This window comes from Asparagus officinalis, chromosome 10 (genome assembly GCF_001876935.1).
Source record: "Asparagus officinalis chromosome 10, Aspof.V1, whole genome shotgun sequence".
NCBI classification, from domain to species: domain Eukaryota; kingdom Viridiplantae; phylum Streptophyta; class Magnoliopsida; order Asparagales; family Asparagaceae; genus Asparagus; species Asparagus officinalis.
The window spans coordinates 19,926,919-19,929,229 of NC_033803.1; the positions used below are offsets into that span (position 1 = coordinate 19,926,919).

The 2,311-nt window shown below is 37.4% G+C and overlaps 1 protein-coding gene across 2 annotated transcripts; it reads right to left on the minus strand.

The window, feature by feature from the left end:
* On the minus strand, positions 278 to 891 carry LOC109825834. 2 transcript variants are annotated; one of them, XM_020392741.1, is made up of 2 exons: positions 731 to 891; positions 278 to 633 (listed from the first exon to the last, which is right to left on the minus strand). In XM_020392741.1, the coding sequence occupies exons 1-2, from the start codon at positions 889 to 891 to the stop codon at positions 615 to 617; spliced, it is 180 nt and encodes a 59-aa protein (XP_020248330.1). In that variant the 3' UTR covers positions 278 to 614. The 2 variants fall into 2 exon arrangements, with proteins under 2 accessions (XP_020248330.1, XP_020248331.1); XM_020392742.1 differs by having other exon boundaries at positions 727 to 891.

The window sequence follows — 2,311 nt, forward strand, 5'->3', positions numbered from 1 at the left end:
TTCGCTAACCACCAATTCTCACACATAAGGAAATAGGGAAAATATGACAATTAACTGTTATATGCATCTTTGATTCAGAGTCCTGTGTCATGGCATAAAAGGAGCGTAAACTGTAGAGAAATCAAAATTCCCTGACAGTATCAGCGTGTTTCCGTTCCAAGACTGCAAAAACAATTTAGAGGGGAAAATGATGCTGCTTGAATTCGTCTCGTATAGTCGATGTTTCTCAATTTCCATTAAGTCACGTCCATTTGCTATTCAACTATATACCATGTAATGGGATTTCTAACTTGTCCAGATTGGTTAACTAGAAAAACACTAGAGCTACAAGTTAAGCTGCTGGCATATTGAAAATCTACGATATCTGTTAACAGGATCTGACATCGTAATCAGGATCAAGAGCCAAACAACGCGTTCAAATTCAAGTATTATAATATCCAATCCAATTCCCCTAAACATCCAAAGAAACTACATTTTACTTCTATAGCCATCAAAACAATAATGCACCACCAGGAAGGAGGGAGGGGGAAAAAATCAAACCAAGACGAACCCAATAACAGCGTGCCGGTCCATCCATGGATTCGATCCGATGAAAAAATCTTCCTCATGCATCTCTATATCACTCCTTTGTTCCTGCAGAAACAAAACCCACATGAAAATCACTCCAAGAAGCGCCCCAAAATAAACTAATCAGATCAAGAAACGGGAGATGAAATCGAAATCGACCTACGTCTGCTTTGCGAAGGAGGAGGAGGAGGAGGAAGGAACTCGTTTGTTGCGGAACATCATGTAGCCAAGGGGCAGCACAACGCCCACCATCATGATCGCAGCGCCGATCAAGTATCTCGTTGGCCCCGGTGCTTCGATCTCCATTAATCTCCGCATCTGCATAAATTATAACGAGATGGGTTAGCAATTGGATCTCAACGAAACCCTAACCCTAACCCTAACCCTAGATCGAAACGAAGGAAGAGGGGCGGTGAAATTACCGGCATGATGCTTGATAGATGCGGATCGGGAGAGCGACTGAGTCTGAGATCGCTTGGAGGAGAAGGAGACGATCGAGGGGAGATCGGAGCTCGGCTGGCCCCTTCGCTAGTTTACTGGAGTGGTAATTGTCTTTTTAATCAAGGATCAATCTGCAAGGTATCAATGTAGGGTAAATTTCAGAAATACCCCCCTTAACTTTCAAAATGTCACAAAATCCTCCTTTGAGTCCCAAGCGCCCACTTCAATCTCCCTCTCTCTCTCTCTCTCTCTCCAACTTTCAACCTTTTCCTTAAGGGGTTGTTTGTTTGCCTAAGAAAAGAGGGAAATCAAAGAATATCAAACCTATTTTTAAGAAAAATTGTTTTAGGATTGTTTGGTTGGTTGAAAAAAAGAAGAAAATCAAAGAATGAGAGATGATATGAGATGAGTTGTCACATTATTATTGGATGATGTGAGTGATTTTTTAAGAAAATTTGTTTTGAGGTTGTTTGGTTAGCTAAAAAATAAGAAAATAAATTATAAGAAACCTATTTCCTGTAATAGGTTCTTTTCTTGTGTTTGGTTCATTCTTAAAAATAAGAAAATAGATGAGATGAGATGAGTTGTCATTATATTATTGAATGATGTGACCCACACTTAAGGAAATTAATTTTCTTGGTTTTTTTGAGGAAATTGGTGGAAATAAAATGTTAATGAGATGAGATGAGTTGTCACCATATTATTGGATGATATGGGTGATTTTTAAATGTGAGATGAGACGGAGATGAGATAAGTTGGATGATGTGACTCATTTCTTGTGTTTGACTTATTTTTAGGAGATGGCATGAGATGAGTTATGGGATGAAAATAATATTTTATTGGATGTTGTGGTGAGTTTTAGGGATTGAAATGGATAAAAATAATATTTTATTAATTTTCATGTACCATTTTCATTTTCTTGATTTTTAGGAAACCAACCAAAGAGCCCCTAACAAAACCAAGTAGATGTGTTAACCATAATTTTCACATGGGTGGGTAAATATATGCATAATAATATTTTTTTCCAAAGGTACGCGTTTTTAGAGGGGTTTTCTAAAATTGTTGAAAGTTTAAGAGAGTTTGCAGAGAACCCCCAAGCTTAAGAAAAGCTAAACTGGTGATTCGAGAAACACTCAAACTTAAGGAGAGTTTTGTGAAATTTATCCAAACATGTACCAAATGTTTAAATTGTTTTGAGAGAAACAATGGAATTTGCCAATTTGTATCTTCTTAACCATTTATTTAGGGTATTTTACGGGTTGTTTGGTTTACATGAAATAGTGATGAACAGCAAATGTACAAG

Bases quoted from the DNA above. Each gene is read 5' to 3' on its own strand.
- LOC109825834 (XM_020392741.1), bottom strand. From the start codon at position 891: ATGCAGATGCGGAGATTAATGGAGATCGAAGCACCGGGGCCAACGAGA.